The sequence below is a fragment of the Macrobrachium rosenbergii genome, chromosome 5 (assembly GCF_040412425.1).
Source record: "Macrobrachium rosenbergii isolate ZJJX-2024 chromosome 5, ASM4041242v1, whole genome shotgun sequence".
NCBI classification, from domain to species: domain Eukaryota; kingdom Metazoa; phylum Arthropoda; class Malacostraca; order Decapoda; family Palaemonidae; genus Macrobrachium; species Macrobrachium rosenbergii.
The window spans coordinates 20,576,400-20,595,432 of record NC_089745.1 but is presented as its reverse complement, the minus strand read 5'-3'; the positions used below and the strand labels follow the sequence as shown (position 1 = coordinate 20,595,432).

Here is a 19,033-nt window from a genome sequence, read left to right as displayed (position 1 = left end):
GTATATAATTTTGAATTGATCTAATTTTACCTGTACCGCCAGCAAACTGTAAATGCGTAATTTCTAAAACATAGAGACATAGAGCATTTCAGAACGAAGAGAAAGTGACAGAATAAAGAATTTTTTACAAACGAGGTTGAGAAGGCTTCTAAAAATAGATCAGCAGAATGGGGGAGAGAGTCACACCATTTATTTCTTTTTTTAAGGGTAATGTATTAAGCTAACTTTTACATGAAAATACGGTAACTTTAATTTCATTTAATAGTTAGTTTAATACTGAATTTCCATCTTGATATCTATATCTAATGTAAGAATAACTCTACTCTCTCTCTCTCTCACTCTCTCTCTGTCTCTCTCTAAATAAGGGAATTCATACAATCTCTCTCTCTCTTTCTCTCTCTCTCTCTCTCTCTCTTTCTAATAATTCATAAATAATATATAATATCATAGTACTGTACAATATTCTCTCTTCTTTAACAAATCAACAAAATTCATAAATAATATAACTTGATATACAATCTCTCTCTCTCTCTCTCTCTCTCTCTCTAACCATTTCTATTTCTCTCTCTCTCTCTCTCTCTCTCTCTCTCTCTCTCCAAGTCTCTAATTCTCTCAGTAATAATTCATAAATAATATAACTTGATATTTCAAGTAAGGACAATAGTCTCTCTCTCTCTCTCTCTCTCTCTCTCTCTCTCTCTTGAACAAATTATATAGTTAGCGCTCACACATTTTTACAACTTATTAATTCTCTGTATTCCTTTACCTGTACAGTAGATAGTTTAAATTGATCTAATTTGACCTGTATCATCTACGAAGTGTAAATGCGCTAGTGTTGCAAATATGTTCTAAAACAAAGAGACTTCATAACTAAGAGTTGTATTAGTGAAAATGTAAAACACTCTTTGTTCATGAAAAAGCATTTCAGAACAAAGAAAGAGACGCAGAATAAAGAAGTTGTTAAAAAGAGGTTGAGACGATTCTAAAAATAGATCGGTCGGGAGGGGAGGGAGAGAGAGAGAGAGAGAGAGAAAAAAAAATTCTATTCCTAATCTCAGTTTTTATGTCAACCATTTATTTCTCTTTTTTAAGGGTAATGTTTTAAGCTAACTTTTAAATGAAATTACAGTAACTTTAATTTCATTTAAAAGTTAACTTAATAATTTGGGAGTATGATTAGGGTCATATTTAGTGTTTAAACTTTAGAAATAAGCACTTATTAGCCTTTTTAGAGGCCATGCCAAACTTACGTGAAAATTCACCCTGCGCGAGGGGTTCTGGAACCTAACCTCGCGTAAGTTTGGAGTATGACTGTACTAATTTTAATGTATTAGGATAGATAACCCATGCATCCCACCTCCTGTAGTGTGGGATTCAGCTATGTAATTACTTGGTAAGTAGTTTATATAAAAATGATGTTTTTATAATAAAATAAAGTTTTATATATACTTACCAAGTAATTACATGATCAAAACCTCCTCCCTCCTCGCATGGTTGGAAGGCATAAACATATTTAGCTCATTTGCTAAGCTGGTTCCTCTCTTACCCCGAAAGTGGGCAGGGTCACTCACCTAGCCAAAACAAAGTAGTGCTACCGCGAATTTCAAAGTTCTAGCTGCTGGTAAATAGAAACTAATAGCTATGTAATTAGCCTACTTGGTAAGTATATATAAAACTTTATTTTATTATAAAAACATCATATTTATGTATGAGTCATGATATCACTACTGAGGATTCAATTTCATTAGCGTTTTTCAAGTTTCCCCTTTCACCTGCACTGGCTCTCAGCCTGTCTCTAACAAATCTGCACTGACATTGAATATTTGTTGTTTCCATTTAATTATACATACCTCATTACAATACTTTGTGTTAGTGTATCAAAATATTTTTAGTATACAGTATTATATTATAGCATCATTAATAAACCAAAATTTAAAATACCCTAATGCATTTTGGTAGGTGTAATGGTAGCCACTTTTAGTATAGCATACCACATAACAAAGTCTGTCAAAAATCTTTAATAAATAGAAAGTTACGGTATTGGAAGTAATAGTTGAGTATGGGAAAAGGAAAGAAAGACTTTTTAGGCTAGTCAGACAGACAGACATTCATATGATTTATTTATGAGATGGAAGTTCCAGTAACTTTGATTCTCGTTTACTTTGCACTATCAAGGGTTGTAGATAACAACAGACAGAAGCCAGACCTCTGTTAAAGTGCCTGGAAGGCCAAGAGAATGTAAACATTGCAAAGTACATGGCTAAACCTGTAGAGATACCACTCATTCATAGCAAGTAGATCATGTTACAGTAGGTACCCCAGACCGTAAACTTATTTAAGCAGTGAGAAAGAAACTGAGAACACTTTGGTGAAACTTTTGAGTAAAAACTAGTGCACTAACTTTTGGACAGTTGTGCTTAGTTAACAGTACAGAGCAAAACCAAAAATTGTGCTGAAGGGGGCTACAAAACTAATACAGTGGACCCCCGCCTATTTGTGGTTCCAGATTCGTGGCTTCACCTATTCGAGGATTTCTCTGTGGAACATGCATACACACTATTCATGGAAAATTCACCTATTCGTGGTATTTTTCATAGAGAAATATTCACAGATTACTGTATTTTCATGACTAAATGCACATTTTGTGATAAAACTATTAAAATATTCAGGTATAAGCATTTTTAGAGGGTGTTTTGGTGTTTTGAACTATCAAAATAGGCAATTATAAGTGCTTTAGGGGATTTTAAGTATTCACGGATTTGAGCTATTCGCCGGGGGCAGTGGTATGCATCCCCGCGAATACCGCTGGTCGACTGTATTATGGCAACTGAAGTGGATAAGCATCGATCAAAAAGAAAAATATGAATCCAAAACAGAACAACTTTGCCCTGAAAATAATATAAAAATGGGATTTCTCATCATTTTTGTGCAGATCAGCATGAACAGTGAAGCTAAATGAAAGCAGTGAAGATCTTGACATAAAAGAAAACAAGTAAGGGCTTACTGTTCTTACAGAAACCCATTTTTGATTATGGCAAATTTAAAACTCAACACTATGGGAAAAAGTTTTGTAAAAGTAATGAAGTTGGAATGAATTACTGGAAAGGATGAAAGCTTTCGAATACTGAAAAGAACATTCCTTGGGACAATGAATGAGTGTTAATTAAACAGAGGCTCATGAAAAAGTGAGCTGGATGTGCACACGTATTATGGGTAGGGCTAGCGCCCCTACAGTGGGAACACTCCTTATGTGGATTTAAGTCTTATGAGTCGAATTTTCAGGACAGAAAAGTGAAGCATTTACATGATTTATCCATTTTTGTGAAACAAGCACATTTATATGTAATCATCTTTGCATAATTTCACTTGGTTGAAAATGTAATTATCTCGGTGGTTGAAAATGTAATTATCTCATCAAGTTGAGTACTAACTTGAAGACCCAGTTGTATAGGTATTTTGTGCACAGCTGGTCATCAAAAACAGGTAGTGAATTAGAACACACACTATGTAAAAGTCAGTTAACCGAAAATAATGAAACACTACTAGAGATTGTCCTCTGCCAAAGTGAAAGTAACCCATCATATATTGGCAAAGCTTAAACTGAATTTGTTCCGACACGAATACGAACCTAAGCATTCATATATGGAGTACTCACACTTGGCACTTTTCGGGTGCTATTGAATTGTCTCTAACAAAATCCTATCGTTAAGCCTATGGTTAGGCATGACTTGAGATGGCCTTACTCCTCCATTTTGTACGTAGCCGTGTTTGTCTTCGCACATGCTCTCTGAGTCATCCTCAGTTTTTGCACTGTACTGTCTTTTCTTTGTGTATGTAGGGTGCACATGCCCCCACTTGACTTGCACTATTGTCAGGTCGTTGACTGAATAGCATAGCTTTCCCCTTCAGCACCTTCATAGTGCTGTGCAATCTATGTTTTTTCTGATTGGGATATTTTGACCCTTTGTTTGGTGGAGAAGTAGTGCATCCCCATGCGTAAGAGCACAAATCACATGGCATTCTCCTTTGTACACAGTGAACGACAACGCAACAGTCAAGCATTCAGACACTTCTCTCCCTTGCTTTAAGTGTGGCCCATGGTTTTTTGTTCTAACATGGGTGCTTTTCCTGTGGGGCCTAGTGTTAATTTTTTATGGCCTTTCCCCCTTGCTGTGTTTTTGGTCCCCGAAAATACCTTGTGGTACCCACATGGTCCTGTTCTCTTCTCCTCTCCTTTACACCGAGTCAGGTACTGTGATGGAAGAGAATCTTAAACCTGAGGTGTGATGTTGTTCCGGCAGGGAAAACCCTGTAGTAAGATTTTGTCCATGGTAGCCTTGGACCCCCACTCGGTTTGTATCTTGTGCAGGGGGCAAGAATGTTACTGCAAAACCATGTTGAGGAGTGCGCGGACTGGCCCTCACCTCAATGGTTTAAATATGAGAAATGATGGAGGAAGAAAGCAAGTTCCGTCTCTAGGCAGCCTACACTGAGCCTATCTCCGTGCCCTCCATCAATACCTTTGTCATCCCCCCCCTTCCCCTTCCAGTGACACCTGCAAAGGACTTGTTCAGGCCCACTACATCACAGAAGGGAAGACAGAGTGGAAGACACCTTCTAGAGGTTCCTGCAATGCCTGGACCAAGAGATGAAGGTTGACATTGCCGCAGAAACCTCTGATATGGGGAGACCTATCTTTATCTATCACCCTGTGGTCTCAAGGGGCTGTGATACTGGCGAGAAGCTGGTCCCAGCCAGTAAAAAAAGGGCAACACCAGACTCGAAAAGCCAACTCTTCCCCTCCTTTCAAGTACCAGAGAGTGGAAGATGTCTTGCGGTCGGGGAATCATATGGTAAGGGACTCGGTTGGTTGTGTCTCCCTCATTTTCCAGGGCCTCGTCAGTAGCAAAGGCTTCCCCTTCAAAGCAGTGTAGGTACAGAGAAGGGACTGTCTTCAATAAAGGAGAAAGATCACCACGGGGCAATGGAACTGGTTGGATAGGAGCTGGTCATGCTACACCAATAGATTAATGCCGGACTGTTGACAGCGATGCAGGAGTGGCTCATCCCATTAATCCCCTGAGTTTGGTACCCAGTCCCACTTGGGGAGTTGGCCACACAATCACAACCCCCCTCGAGCTGATTGCGGCAGAGCCCTGTCCTGCTCTGGTCATGGGACCAAGACTGCTCAGTCCTCGGTTGCTGTCCCTCCCCACGTAAGGTGGTACCGAACTGTCTGGTGGAGTGTCACAGGGTTGGAGACTGCCCTGCCCTGGAAGTAACAAGGTCAAGACAGGGCCGATCTCTAGCGGTAGTTCCTTCCTGTCACCCTGGTCGGATGGTAGGCATTCCAAGACCTGGGTGAAGGGGGAGAACTTGAAAATGAAGGTGACACCTCCCTGCTGGAAGTACTGGACGAGGAGAAAGGGTTGACGGAGTTTGTCCTCCAAATCAGAAGGAAGCTGGGACTCTCAGAGTTGGACAACTCCTTATCAGAAGAGCCCCTCCCTGCTTCTTGTTTCTGGAACATATGGCAGAGCATCTCTCGGAAACCAAACAGGCAGTTCATCTTCCCTGGTCCCTGTTGATTCAAGGCACCATGAGGGAATTGAATGGTCTAATACAGTGGTTCTTAACCTTTTTCAATGTATGCACCCCTTTCAAATCAGCAGTCAGTTCTTGCACCCCTTGAATTACTGAAATGAAAAAAAAACTTAAAATAATAATAATAAAAATAATAAAATAATAATAATAATAATAATATTAATTTTATTTTGTATTTTAATTTTTTTATTTTTTGCAGAAAAAAAATGACATGCATATGTTACACGCCCTATATTTTACCTATCTTGAAGAGGATGCTAGCGCTTGTTTGAATCCCTCCTGAATCTCTCTCTCTCTCTCTCTCTCTCTCTCTCTCTCTCTCTCTCTCTCTCTCTCTCTCTCTCTCTCTCTCTCTCTCTCTCTGGATTAAAACATAAGTGATAACAAAAGAGAAAACCATATTCCTTATCCTCCACTCCCGTCACTAAGTTCTCCATATTAATACCAGGGTCAGCATATCAAAGTCCAAATTAAGACAAATGTCTGAACAGACATCTAAGTGCATGCCCATGCCTTTGCAACTGTGTGCATAGTTATCCATAATACATCTGTCAACCAAAGAAAAAATACCACATATAACCCCATGAAAATAATGTGAGATATCTCTCAAAACAAAAGGAAATGTGTAAACAGTAAAAAAAACACCGACATAATAGACATGATAAAATACATGGCAAAGTACTGAATGCCAATCCACTGAGTGTCAACTCACCTCTTCAACAGGTAATTGGAGCTTAGAATTTCACTGTCCTTCCCAAACAGCTCCTTCAACAGCAATGAAACATTTTCTCTAGCGAATGGGAATTCCAATGCCCAGCGTTTTCAACATTTCCTTTAGATACGGCTTCATACCTCTTAATGAATCCCCTTTCACAAAAGCACATCTTTCACAGTGTACACATAAACTTACGCTTCATTGGGCACACCTAGAGATCTGGCTCAAACCCACCAAACTTCTAGAAGCTTTTCGAACTGGAGCACTGATGAACAGAACTTTTCATCCATCCACGTGACTCTCCTATGTATTTAGACCAAAGGTGACCATTACCCAATTGCTGACTTTCATGGGTGAATATACGCTGAGTGCTGAATTAACAAACACATAACCCCATTTGCAACGTTTGTTAAACAATGCAAGAGACCATGTGTCACGAGCATGAACACCAATACATGCACACATATAAAAATATATTTTGTTTTAATTATTCTTAGGCATCCTCGCACCCCTTAGGAACCGGCTTCACACCCCTGGTAAAGATCCACTGGTCTGATAGCATGGAAGAAGTCCCCCTCCCCCTCACCAGGAAGATGCTTTTATCATGCCTAGGACACTAGATTTGGCCATCTGCAGACTATTGAACAATGTTCATTTGGAACGTCTCCATCAACAAGGGTCAAAATTTTCCAGCATAGAAATGTCCAACCTTGAGAGAACCTTGAGAGCCGCCTCATGGTTGGATAGATGCCAAAATGCGTGGATGAGGGATATGGAAGAGGTCATCCCTCCCTCAAAGTGGCACATTATGAAGGAGTAGATGGCCCCTTTGGAGAAAGTCCCGCCCTGCATCATCAAACAAGTGGCACACGCCTAGCCTGTTGTTTTGAGAGAAGGGACTCGTTCCTGGTCTGGGTCCAGGGACAACTCTCAGCAGACAGTTGGCTAAATCTCATGGAAGGGGACTTCATGGTCTTGAGAGACCTGAAGGATGCCTGTCTTTACATCTTGATACACTCTTCCTCCAGTAAATTTCTGCAGTTTGTCTCCCAGAAAGTGATATGCCAATTTAGGGTTCTGCTTCGGACTTGTGACAACCCCCCAAGGCATTCCCTCAGGCCTTCCAACTAGTGTTGGAATGGGCGCACACACATGGTATCAGGCTAATGAGGTACCTCGACGACTGGTGCATCCTGGCACTCTTGGTGGAGAAAGCTGTGAAGGCCAGGGATGAGATCCTGGCACTGTGCCGGGACATGAGTTTCCTGGTCAACCTCAAGAAGTCAGACCTCATCCCAAAACAGAATATCAGTTACTTGGATATGTCAATAGATGGTGATGGGTAAAGCTTACCCCTCTCAGGAATGGTTAGCGAACCTGACTAGCATGTAACAAACAAAGTATTGGAAGACCTGTGGTGGTGGAAAGACTCGGTGGACAAGTAAGCCGGCTACCTCCAGAGATGTTGGTATACTCAGGCGCATCCCGAAGGGGATGGGATTCTCAACTGAACAGCAGATGTATTTCAGGGAATTGGAGTCCGGAACAACAAGGGTAACACATTAATGTCCTGGAGATGCGAGTAGTCTGGATGGCACTGCACCACTTCCAGGATTTCCTCCAGGACAAGGCCACAGTCGTGATGAGCACCAACACCACAGTGGTTGAAGATTTGAACAAATGGGGCACCATCTTTCATGAAATGAACGAGCTAGCAGTAGAGATGCACGAGTGGTCAGAAATCTGGGGACTTGTGCTAACAGTCAGGTCCATCCCCATAAAGAAGAACACGGAGGATTAGTTAAGTGGGTGGACCAAATAGTGGGCACAGAATGGTCGATAGAACAGGGCTTCGCGAACAAGTTGTGTCTGTGGGAGGGCCCCACATTAGGTCTGTTTTCCACAGTTAAGAACAACAATTTTCCATTGTATTGCGCTCCAGTACCTGACCAAAGGCATTTAGGAAGAACTGTTCAGTCCTCCAGATCCTGAGAGCAGGGGTCTGGAAGAGACAAATACCTTCACCTCCATCTGCCTTAAAGACTTAGCAAACAAGTCCTTCGACACCTTCACCTTGGGACTGGTCGTGGTGGCCCAGCTGGTGATACAGGGATGTCAAGCCCTGTGGAAGCTCCATCCAAGGAAGGTGGTGTTGAGTACATACAACAAGTAGCCTGATCTCATACATGTTTGTGAACGTCAGGGTTGCCAACTCCCTTCCGATTATTGGGGAAGGGCACACACACCTGGCAGCCTGATGAGAGATCGTCCTCCTGCCTCCTAGTGAGGCTCCATATATGAAAGCCTAGGTTCACATTCGTGTTGGAACAGATACCAAATTCAGAATTAAAGTGTATTTTTCCTAACATATGAACCTGTGATTTCGTATGTATAAATTCACCCTCATCTGACCACCCTGGGTAGTTTTGATCTCTCTCTCCATGTAGGGAGTGGAGCATGGCTGTGGACAGGCTGTTCTACGCAATGGAGGAATCAGGCCGTCTCAGGTCATGAGTGACCATAGACCTAACAATAGGATTTTGCTTTTAGAGACGAATTCAGTAACAGCCGAAGAGCACCAAGCGCAAGTACTCCATATGTGAAAGCATAGGTTTGTATGTTAGCAAAAATACAACTTACTTAGGAATTTGGTGTGTTTAAGGCAATCTCTTATTTCCATTTTATGTATTGAAAAATGTTTGTATGTTAGGAAAAATACAACTTACTTTACAATTTGGTATGTTTAAGATAACTTCATATTTTTGTTTTATACAGTTTATTGAAAAATATAGTTCTTACCAAACCAATCTGAATTGCCTACCTCAGACATATAAAAGTATCTCTAGTTATCAGGACAATTTCTAGATTAAATGGGCTCTGTTGGTTTTGCGTAGGGTTTATATTTTGGAAGTAAACTTTTAATAGTTAGTGGTCACAGATTTGTAGCACTTTTCACAATTTTAAGAAATGTTGGTATTTTATGTACAGAATGTTAAGAAATTCTTAGGCATAAATGAAAGTTGACTTATGGGTCTAAGGTATAACCTAGTTTACTTATACTGTATAGAAGTGTAATGCTAAATTTCTTCCTCCACTCCTTCAGAGCCTTGTCCATCATCTGTTAGTGAACCAAGCCAAATATCCAGACCCAGAGGTGATCCAGCAGATTGGACAGTGGAAGAAGTCATCACTCACATTGCTGCCACTGATCCAGCTTTAGCTAATCATGCTGATCTGTTCAGACGACATGTGAGTGGACTCATTTTTGTTTTGTAGGACTATGGTATTGTTCTATAATGGCATGTTATGTTACACACACAGCCAAATGTTAAGTGCATACTTTTTATACAAAACATACTTAGAGGTAGTATTTTGTTTGCCTCTTGCTTTCATGGTTGCTTTTTACCATAATTTTCTGATATTAAATATAAGATTTTTCGTTGCATTTTCATTCTTGGTTGCCGCGGCTTTAATGTTATAAATGCTGCATAGAATAGAATGCTTTTTTATAGTATTACAGGCATTGTAGACTTACAGTATGCATCCTGCATAGGGGCCAGTGCTTACAGGCATGCTGTAGATGTTACTAAAGAGTTATTGCAGAATCCCTTGGATGTTAGCTGCCTGCTTTCTGGCTTTTAGTTTTGATTAGTTCCGGTTGGTCTCTTCTCCCTGAGCTGTCTAAATTATTTCCCTTTTCCCCTTCAACTCTTGTCGGAAAACAAATTATTCAGGTTAGCCCTCTGAGGGTAGCAGCTAGTGTAGGTGGTGTCATTGAACTACCTTGTAAAATAATAAAAGATGCAGCATGTATCATAGATTGCCATCCATAGAGAAGCAGTGCATGCTTATAGTAAAATGATTCTCCTAATTACAGTAAAGGTGTTTATTACACAGTTCTTTGTTAATATATTAATACAAATTTATTTGATTAACCCTTAAACGCCGACTTGATGTATCATACGTCGACTAAAATTGTCTGTTGGGTGCCGAGTGGACGTACCGTACGTCGACTACAAAAAATTTCAACCTTCGGTCAACATTGACTCGACCGAAATGGTTGAAAAACGTAATTGTAAGCTAAAACTCTTACATTCTAGTAATATTCAATCATTTACCTTCATTTTGCAACAAATTGGAAGTCTCTAGCACAATATTTCGATTTATGGTGAATTTTTGAAAAAAACTTTTTCCTTACGCCCGCGGGGTAACTCGGCCGAAAATTTCAGAAATTCTTTCGTCATTTTGTCGTAAGTTTTGCACTGTTTTATATTAGCCATTACCTAAAGTTTTATATATGAAAATGTGTGCAATTTCATGTAAAATACAGCAACATACAACCCATGGTTGTAGCTTGTATCAGTTTGGAAATATTTTCATATAAACCACGATAACTGCAAAATTTCAACCTTCGGTCAACTTTGACTCGACCGAAATGGTAAAAAATGCAATTGTAAGCTAAAACTCTTACATTCTAGTAATATTCAATCATTTACCTTCATTTTGCAACAAATTGGAAGTCTCTAGCACAATATTTCGATTTATGGTGAATTTTTTAAAAAAACTTTTTCCTTATGTCCGCGCCAGAAATTCTTTCGTCACGTTGTCGTAATATTTGCGTCGTAATATTTGCACCGTTTTATGTTAGTCGTTACATAAAGTTTTATATATGGAAATGTGTGCAATTTCATGTAGAATACAACAGAAAATAACTCATGGTTGTAGCTTTTATCAGTTTTGAATTATTTTCATATAAATCACGATAACTGCCAAAATTTCAACCTTTGGTCAACTTTAACTCGACCGAAATGGTAAAAAAACGGAATTATAAGCTAAAACTCTTATATTCTAGTAATATTCAATCATGTACCTTCATTTTGCAACAAACTGGAAGTCTCTAGCACAATATTTCGATTTATGGTGAATTTCTGAAAAAAAAAAAACTTTTTTTTTACGTCTGCACGCGGTAACTCGGCCGAACATCTCAGAAATTCTTTCGTCACGTTGTCGTAATGTTTGCATCGTTTTACATTAGTTGTTACATAAAGTTTTATATATGAAAATGTGTGCAATTTCATGTAGAATACAACAGAAAATAGCTCATGGTTGTAGCTTTTATCAGTTTTGAAATATTTTCACATAAATCACGATAACTGCCAAAATTTCAACCTTCGGTCAACTTTAACTTGACCTAAATGGTCGAAAAACGCAATTGTAAGCTAAAACACTTACAGTCTAGTAATATTCAATCATTTACCTTCATTTTGCAATAAATTGGAAGTCTCTAGCACAATGTTTTGATTTATGGTGAATTTTTGAAAAAACATTTTTCTTACGTCCGCTCGGTAACTCGGCCGAACGTCTCAGAAATTCTTTCGTCATGTTGTCGTAATGTTTGCACCGTTTTATATTAGTCGTTACATAAAGTTTTATATATGAAAATGTGTGCAATTTCATGTAGAATACAACAGAAAATAACTCATAGTTGTAGCTTTTATCAGTTTTGAAATATTTTCATATAAATCACGATAAATAGAAAAAATTCTACTTTCGGTCAACTTTGACTCGACCGAAATGGTTGAAAACTGCAATTGTAAGCTAAAACACTTACAGTCTAGTAATATTCAATCAGTTAGTTTCATTTTTCAACAAACGGGAAGTCTCTAGCACAATATTTCGATTTATGGTGAATTTTTGAAAAAACATTTTTTTATGTCCGCGCGTTACGAATTCATGCATCATTTTGTGATAATATTTTCTCTGTGTTGCTTTGATCGTTATACAATTTGTTATATACCAAAATCATCGCAATTTAGTGTACAATACAAAGAAAAAAAAATAACCCGTTAGCCTTAACCGTTTTGCTCACAGCGCGATTTGTATTAAATTAGATATGAAAATTTTTTTTTGCGTTGTCATATATTTCAATATTTATATATGATAATGATATTTTTTTTCATTTATGATGGTTGCATACTAAACTTCAGGCAATGACAAAAAAAGGAGCCAAAAATGAACTCTTAATCTTTAAAACTAAGCGTGCTGTGATTTTTTGAAAAAAACTTTTTTTCCGCTTCGGCGCTAACTCCCGAACGCCGCTGGCATACGGGAGACGTTTTTGTAAATAGAGGCTCGGCGTTTAAGGGTTAACATATTACAAATTCCATTATTACTTACTTTTACTTTTATTTTTGTAGAATTTGTAAAGACAGTATTTGTAGCTGTATGTTTGTTTATTTTCTATTAAAAGAAACTTCCATTTCTGGTTAAAAGTTCTTTCAGTTCAGTGTCTTTTTATATTTTAGTTTTCAAAGAATTGTATCATGAGTTATAAGGATGATACTTCTTTTGACTGTATCAAATATTTATTGTAGAACACAGTTGTAGTTGCCTGTAACCTGTTCCATAATTCTGCTTGCGTTTTTATATGCCTAGGTGCATATGCAAACCTTTTTACCACAAGGAAACTAGTAAAAGTGCATTTTAATTGCCAATCAAAATACCAGATGGTTGTATACCATTAACAGATTGTCCCTAAAATGCAGGAGGTTTGATTGTACTGTGAACAAACACTTGCAATGCAGTTAAAAATTTTAAAAACTTTCTTTTGGAAAGAGCAATTTTCTTGAATATATTTTCAAGTTCCTTTTTGGAGAACTAAAGAAAACCAGTAGTGAGAAAATATGATGGTGGTGGTATGTGTGTGTGTGTTTTTGTGAGCATCATGTCTTGTTTTGTAGTTAATCAATATATTTTTCTCATTAAAAAAAAAAAAATTACGCTAAAAATGTTTTTGAAAAATGTTTTCCATAAAAATCCATTACAGAAATCATATGCAGCAACTAAATTACTAATTTTGATACACTTGATAACAAGTCACAAAAAGTGTGTATATTGCCACATCATGATAACCAACATAGCTCCACTTACAGACCTGTGGTTAAAATGACTGTTCAGTCGTTGAAGGTATAAAAGGTCACATCTCGTAGAGCAAAAAAGCTAATTTCAATTTCCCTTTAGATCAACATACATCTTGGTGACTTAGAAAAAGTCCAGGGGAATCATGTTCGTTAGGGAAAAATTGTGGAAAATTAATTTAAAAGTGAAATTGTGGTCAAAATGACTGCTCAGTCGTTCTAGCCTTAAAAAGGTTTAGGACTCTTACTTTAGCATACAGTTCAAGACCTTCATGATCGACTCTTGCTGCTTCACTGCTAACCTTCACATTATGAAAATTTTTATACCATTTGAAGTGTTGGAACCACCCATGACTTGCTGTAAACTGCTGTGCATAGCATTTTTAGCGGGGTTTGAAAAGGACTTGCTGACTTATTCAGGAACATTAGTGCTGGTCTTCCACCCATGTTACAAGTAGTTTGGTCATTGATCTGCCCAGCTTTTTTCTTTGTGATGACAGTAGATTTTCTGATGTCAAAGATTTCACAGCATTACTAATTCATTCTCCATTAGGTGGTCTTTATTGTTGATTGCAGAAGCCTAAGTTCCCATGTGTTGATCAGTGTGGGCATGCTGCCTTTATTATTGGTGATTGTCTGAAGTTTCTCTTCAAGAATAATTGACATCCTCCTCCTCTTCTCACAAGTAGTAGGAGACACAGATAGGCATTTTGTAAACTTGGTAGATGCTTAAAAAGACATCGTAAATACAGGAGGGTATCCAAATAAATAGTAACAAAACAAAACACTATAGAGAACCTGTTGTATACATTAGTGACTACATGGAAGACTGGAAGATAAGGAGTGCTGCTTTTACTTGGATGTTCAGCTTTCATGAGAGAGTATCACTTAATGTATTGCTTTCCAGAGAAAAAATCGAAATTCAAAATTCTGAATATGGTTTTGCTTAATATATATTACTACTGTCATCATCATAAAGTCGAAGTATTGCAAAGAGGACCATTGTAACTCATGGAGTCCTTATATTACAGGATAACCTGTGCCTGAAAACCTGCCTTACATTATGTATTTAATTGTGGTATTAATGGTACCAGGTAGCCTAAAATTTTCATTATGCTTTAAAACCCAAGTCATTTTTGTTGAGGTTGATGTTTTATATATTTTTATTTCAGGAAATCGATGGAAAAGCTCTGCTCTTACTGAACTCTGAAATGATGATGAAGTATATGGGCCTGAAACTAGGCCCAGCCTTAAAAATTTGCAACCTGATCAACAAAATTCGTGGAAGAAAACACTTAGTTACATAAATTTTATAAATTCTTCCACCACTTTTGGTGAGAAACTCCTTTCCTAGTGCACAAAAGTTGTAGTAGCACATTGTCTTGTGAAGTCTTTTCTCTTTAGTTTCATGGAATATTAATATTAGACACTAGAGGTTACTTTTTATAAAGTATATTATGTCTGAATTTTATCCAGTGTTGAGTAGGTTACAAAGCATGAAATGACACAGTTAAGTTAGAGAAATTAAGTTATTCATGTTTTGTTTAGTAAGATATCCATGGATCTCATAACTCATGATTTGAGGCTTACATTCTTTTTGTCTTGATGGTGTCATTTATGTTGAAGTTACAAAGTTGTGTAGCTACTTCAGTACTGTATTTTGAAGATTACTGATTGATGATTAAATGCTGAGAGAAGCAGTAAGTGAACTTTGAAGCATTGCCCACGACAATACATGAAGTGAGACCTCATTGTGAAAAGCCCTCAGGATGTAGATCAACTATTGAAATATTATGAATACTGTAAATCATCTGATGTTTGATCTATGTCAGCCACTTTGTGAATGTAAATCCTGATGTTGACCTTTTAGTTTTTTAGTTCCTTTTGTTCCATTGTGGAATGTGACTGATGGTATTATGTAGAGAGCTGAAAGACTTGTCCTATATATACTGACAGTGAGAAGCCCTTCATCCTTATTATTTATTTTTGTGTAATCATGATATTATGAAAAAAATTGGAGGGAAGCATCAGGTTGACGGAGCAATGGATGCCTTTATTACTCCTATACATACAGTTCTTTTATCATTTAAAAAGTCCAGTTTTGTATTGTATAACTGTACTAGATTACTTAAGGGTTAGTTTTAATGGTACAGTAGTTGCAATATATTCCTTATAAGGCATCATTTTAATTGAAGCATTGCTTTGTATTGGTATCTTTAGAACATGAAGTCATTTGTTTCATTATAGTTGGCCAAAGTTTTGGAAGGTATGAGTTACTTTAATGGAGTCAACTGTATTTATATGAATATATACCATTACATAGAAATATGCATGCACATATATTTGCTTCGGATGCAGCATGGCCTAAAGAATATTTTTTGTATCGTACATATATATATAAATATATGTGTGTTTATCCTGGGCAGAGCTCCTTGCCTTAGCTCTTACACTACTAGATCACCGGAGCTTTCGAATTTGGATAATGTTTTACGATGGTCTCGGGGAGCCATGATCGTTGTCTGCCTGTTTCATAGTTGGAAGTAGAAGTGTGGATACATGGAAATTTTTGTTGGTGGAGTATTTTGAAATACCAACTAGTTTTCAAAAACTAATTGTTTTGTTCTAGATCAATAGAGGTTCTTTTCTATGTTGAAACACCACTACAGTAGTAGTAGTAAGAATACCTACTGTAGAGACTTGTATGAAGCAATCGATATGTAAGTGCATCTGAAGATACAGTGGAACATTTTTTGTCAAACAATAGTGTATCCATTTACATAAGCAATGTTCATCTTACATGATCATCCATTATTGTTAATGTATCCAGTGGAGTTGAGAGGAAGTTTGAAGTGTTGCTTATGGATATCAGATGAATGCAGTGCAGGAAGTGTTTCACTATTACGGGTAAACTCTTTAGGGCATCGCTGATTTTGTTAATGTTTTACGTAAATTAATTTCATTTGTGCAGAAAACATAGGTAATTCTGATTGCATATCTAAGTTAATTTAAAAAATTATAGATTATGTAATTTTGTTAGTGGATCATGTTCCTTTTGTAGTCCCTCATATTCGTGGATAGTGTTTTGTTAACTTTTAAAAGTATGTTATAACCTGTATCATGTTTATAATTTTTATGATAGTAATACAGTAGCAGTATACTGTAGTTGCTGCTACCACTATTACTTCTGTTCATTTGTCCTTTGTAGAAGTTGGGATTATCCTATGGTAGATTTCACCTTCAGTAGAACTTTGACAGAATTGCTTTGCCCTATGAAAGTAGCCCATTATTATGGTAGTGCTCCGGTTTGGCCAGTTTACAGGTCGCACACTTGGACGTGGCATTCATCAAGTGATATTTTATGTAGGTCTTTTACGTAGTGTAGAAATTAAGTTAAAGCCTTATCGGCTAAAATCACTGAAGTACAAGATACACCGTGCCAAGTGCACACATTTGTTAAGTCTTGCTAATATTCATTAGTCATTAACATATGCTGTACTGTGTTGAACACATGGTTTGTATCCCACAATCAAGGAATTTTATGAGGCTATGAACATACTTTCATATCAAAGTATGCCTTATGTGCAAAACTACGGAGTATTTATGTACAACAGTTGAGCTAAGAAGGTTATAAATAGTTTGTTCTAGCTCAGGAGTAACTGGCATCATGTTTTGTGGAAGTGTAAGACTCAAGATGTGTGATGTGACCCCAAGAACTTTGGAAGTAAATTTCGTCACAGGCTTGATTGTAGGGAGAGAAGGTTTCGTGACTTCATTTGTACAGAATTGTTAGGGAGTTAGCAGGAAAATTTTGCAATTTCCCCCCTGTCCAGTTGGGGGTTCAAAATTTGTGATATTAGAAATAAGTTAGTCTATTTAAGAGTCATCATTTGGATGAAAATCATACCGAAGCCTTTTGGGTTAATGAGGCCTTTTTTTTCCAGTATCAGATGGTATTTTGCATCCTCTTTTACACTCAAAGTTTGAATAAATGTTGAGTTTTTATTCAGCCACTCTTCTACCATTGTATGTAGCATGAATCTGAAGAAGTATGTTTTTTATGCAAGTTTCAGGTACACTCTCTCTCTCTCTCTCTCTCTCTCTCTCTCTCTCTCTCTCTCTCTCTCTCTCTCTCTCTCTCTCTCTCTCTTTTCCATAATTATTAAATGATGGTGTGAGAGAAATGAGTGTGTAAAATAAGTATATAAGAATTTCTAGGCCTGCCAAGTTGTATTCTTTCATACAAATTACAACCTATTACATAAAGTAGTGCCAATATGAACAGTTATGGTGGGGTATCCAGAGTTAAATTGTCGTTTATAGTGAACAAAGCAGTAGACAAAAGGCAGATGTAATCTCTACTGTAAGGAGGAGCCCCATCCTTTCAACCTTGTGGCACCATAGGGTATAGGTGGGTGGAGACCCATGATCAATGTGATTCCTACAAGGAGTTCATTACATATTACATTAATTCAATCCCTTGACTAATGTAGCTCCATTTCGAATTTCATTGGCCTTGGTTGCACTAGATCTGTTTTCTGGCAAGTATATATAATTTATTCTTCTTTAAGCCCAGTTGATGCATCTGTGCTATGAAAATTACAAAGTGAGTTTGTATGTGAGGGGCATATCCAATCTTCACTGCAAAATGCTAGGCTGTACTCAGGACATTAGACTACAATTCACACATCAAAGTAATTATTAATATAGTTTTTAAAATGCAGTATACAGTACTGTGGTAGGCTGCAACATATTTGCATGTGAAAGTAAGAGTAGTAAAAATATAATGATGAAAATAAACTGAAAAAGTATAAATTTAATGTGATACATGGAACCCTGCATTCTAAACTATTAAGAGTTTTGATTATACTCAACTATCTGTAATATTTTCTTTATAAGATTCTTTAAATATGGCAGTATTATTTGCAAAACCATTTTCCAGACATTTCTTTTTATTGCAAATAATTGTGCATATTCTTGATGGTGAGTGGGTGGGGAGAGGAATGAACGAGTGAAGCTGATGATTGTAAGTGAAAAAAAAGAATACTATCATTGATATGAACTTGAAAATCATAAAAAAGTAATGACAAACAGTTGATATTGAAAAAATATATTCTCCATTACCAACATATAAACTGCTTGTGTTATGACTTGTAACCTGCTGAATCTAGTGAACAGTTAATTATAAATGTGAGAAAGTAGCATTTTTGTATCATATATCTATAATGATGTATTTAGGAATTTTTTAATTATTTTATTTTTTACAGTACAGTTTTCATGTTTGGTTGTATACTAGTAGCTGTTTAAATATGTGCATGTTTTCAATGGAATGAGGTTGTCAGTTGATGAACGGTATAAATGGTTGCAACTTTAAAAGAGATTTGTACCTAGTTGGCATTTGCCATTTTAAGCTAATTAACCCTTAAACGCCTACTGGACGTATCATACGTCGACTAAAATTGTCTGTTGGGTGCCAAGTGGACGTACCGTACGTCGACTACAAAAAATATCAACCTTCGGTCAATTTTGACTCGACCGAAATGGTCGAAAAACGCAATTGTAAGCTAAAACTCTTACATTCTAGTAATATTCAATCATGTACCTTCATTTTGCAACAAATTGGAAGTCTCTAGCACAATATTTCGATTTATGGTGAATTTTTGAAAAAAATTTTTTTCTTACGCCACAAGGGTAACTCGGCCGAAAATTTCAGAAATTCTTTCGTCATTTTGTCGTAATTTTTGCACTGTTCTATGTTAGCCGTTACATAAAGTTTTATATATGAAAATGTGCGCAATTT

The 19,033-nt window shown here is 37.1% G+C and overlaps 1 protein-coding gene across 8 annotated transcripts in view; it reads left to right on the top strand.

Annotated features, from left to right (window-relative positions):
- Scm (Polycomb protein Scm) overlaps positions 1–18,698 on the top strand; it is a 98,801-nt gene extending 80,103 nt beyond the window's left edge. For all 8 annotated transcript variants that reach the window (XM_067103738.1, XM_067103740.1, XM_067103737.1 and 5 more), the window contains exons 13-14: positions 9,423–9,568; positions 14,409–18,698. In XM_067103738.1, coding sequence (XP_066959839.1) covers positions 9,423–9,568; positions 14,409–14,543 — 281 coding nt within the window. In that variant the 3' untranslated portion in view covers positions 14,544–18,698. The remainder of the gene's footprint in view (positions 1–9,422; positions 9,569–14,408) is intronic.
- Positions 18,699–19,033: the final 335 nt, after the last annotated feature.